The 1,969-nt window shown below is 45.2% G+C and overlaps 1 protein-coding gene across 1 annotated transcript in view; it reads right to left on the reverse strand.

Annotated features, from left to right (window-relative positions):
• Window positions 1-1,969, reverse strand: part of LOC101846310 (thymidine phosphorylase) — a gene marked incomplete at both ends in the record, with an annotated part of 19,893 nt that overhangs the window by 7,530 nt on the left and 10,394 nt on the right. The window contains 1 exon segment of the mRNA XM_013088005.1: window positions 1,620-1,822. Within this exon segment, the coding sequence (XP_012943459.1) occupies window positions 1,620-1,822 (203 nt within the window).

Genomic DNA, 1,969 nt, shown 5'->3' on the forward strand with positions numbered 1-1,969 from the left:
CTCTCTCTCTCTCTCTCTCTCTCTCTCTCTCTCTCTCCCTCCCCCTCCCCCTTCTTTTCCACCAAATTACGTTTTAGCTACATCACAGCGTCATAAATTATTTTTTTCTGCGACGGGCAAATCGGTTATCCAGTTAATTCTTCAAAACTGGATTCCTGGTTTATGTACGGTACTCGTGATCCAGGTAACTTTACGTGTAAGTATAAGCGTATGAGTTTAACGTCCCTTTATCAAAGTAACTGAGATTTGAATAAAGTCAAGTCATGGACAGTACGGGTGCCCCCCCCACCCCCACCCAGGGCAGTGCTACTGACTGAAGTTGTCTTTAGACCATTCCCAAAGGGGGGATATTAACATGTTCTTATGCACAGTAGAATTGTAAATGGGCTGATTTATAAACCAATGTCATGCTCATACTATGCTGGAACAACACAGGGGGAGCTGCTGTTTTTTCTTTCCTCATCCTTACTATCGTCATTTTCCCTCTACTTCTTCTGTATGTTTGTCACTCTCTTGCGAACTGCTATTTCCGGGGTGCCTTGATAGTCGAAGCAGACTTTGTGCTGTTGAAGCTAGAGAGAGGTGAGCAGAGTAAGCCCGATTCCTGGTTTGGACTTCTCCGTTGACATCCACCCCTTGGCGCTCATACGACCTTACGCAGTTGCGAGCGCCGTAAAACCTCACTCACTAAAACAAACGGACAGTAGGGTCGTTGGATATACCAGAGCAGCTGACAACCGAACCAAACAATCAGACACAGTAAGTTCAAAATAACACCCCCTCCTTGGCTGACTGGTTTTTCTCGTTCTAGAAAATTTCTCAAACGGGATCTCGACCAAAGATCGTGTATAACAAGATAGTTCACTTTTCTCTTCGAGCCAATTAAAAAAAGTGTCTTCAAAATTCGGTGGCGCTCTCTTCGAAAAAGTGCGGACTTTGTGATCAGAGTTACCCTCCTTGTGTGAAAAACAATAAAAGTGAAACTAAAAAATTGTGCTATTCCCATTCTTCTTCTGGAGAAACGAAAGAGAGCATCAAAACAAAGACTATAGCGCCATCTGAAGCAATGCGCGGACTTCTGTGGACACATTTTTGGTTGAGTGAACTAACTTGTTATGTACGATCTTTGCTTCGTCTCCGTCGGTTATTTACAAACAAGTACACCTAAAATCCGGCCATCAGGAAATGAGAGCTAGCCCAGTTCAAGGAATGGCGAAAAACAAAAGGCCTGCAAAAACTTTAAGCTGGAGGTCGCTTCATCAAGTCTTAATCTTGCTGACAAGAAACACGTAGACTGTCATTTTCCCCAGTTAGAAGTTAGGACTGCCTCTCCCCTCGACATCTAACGATACAAGAGGGAGAAAAAGTAAATAAAGTAAGGAAGTAGCAATATTTATCATAATCACCATCATCATTGTAAGTAGCAGGGAATAAAAAAGGGTTAAGACTTTGTAGATTTTTCAGTTTTAATAAAGGTTCAACGTTTCACCCTGTAAAGGGCTTTGTCAAGAACACGATACAAAAAATAAAATCATCATCATCATCATCATCATCATCATCATCATCATCATCATCATCATCATTATCATCATCATCATCATCATCATCATCGCCCCTACCTTCATCCCGACAGCCGCCAGGGCAGGCATAAGCACCAGGCTGATCTTGTCCCCCACTCCCCCTGTGCTGTGCTTGTCTACCAGGATGTCCTTCCATTCCTCAGGCCACGTGAGGCACTCGCCAGAGTTCACCATCTCTTGGGTCAAGGTCGTGACCTCGCGGGTGGACATTCCTCGGAGGAATATGGCCATGAGCATGGCTCCTGTGTGGAGAGAGAGAGGAGGAAGAGGAGAAGGGGGAGGGGGGAGGAGGAGGGGGAGGAGGAGGAGGAGGATGAGGAAAAGGAGGAGGAGGAAAAGGAGGAGGAGGGAGGAGAGGAGGACGATGAGAAAAAGGAGGAGGAGGGAGG

Source organism: Aplysia californica, unplaced genomic scaffold, assembly GCF_000002075.1.
Source record: "Aplysia californica isolate F4 #8 unplaced genomic scaffold, AplCal3.0 scaffold00668, whole genome shotgun sequence".
Taxonomy (NCBI): Eukaryota; Metazoa; Mollusca; class Gastropoda; order Aplysiida; family Aplysiidae; genus Aplysia; species Aplysia californica.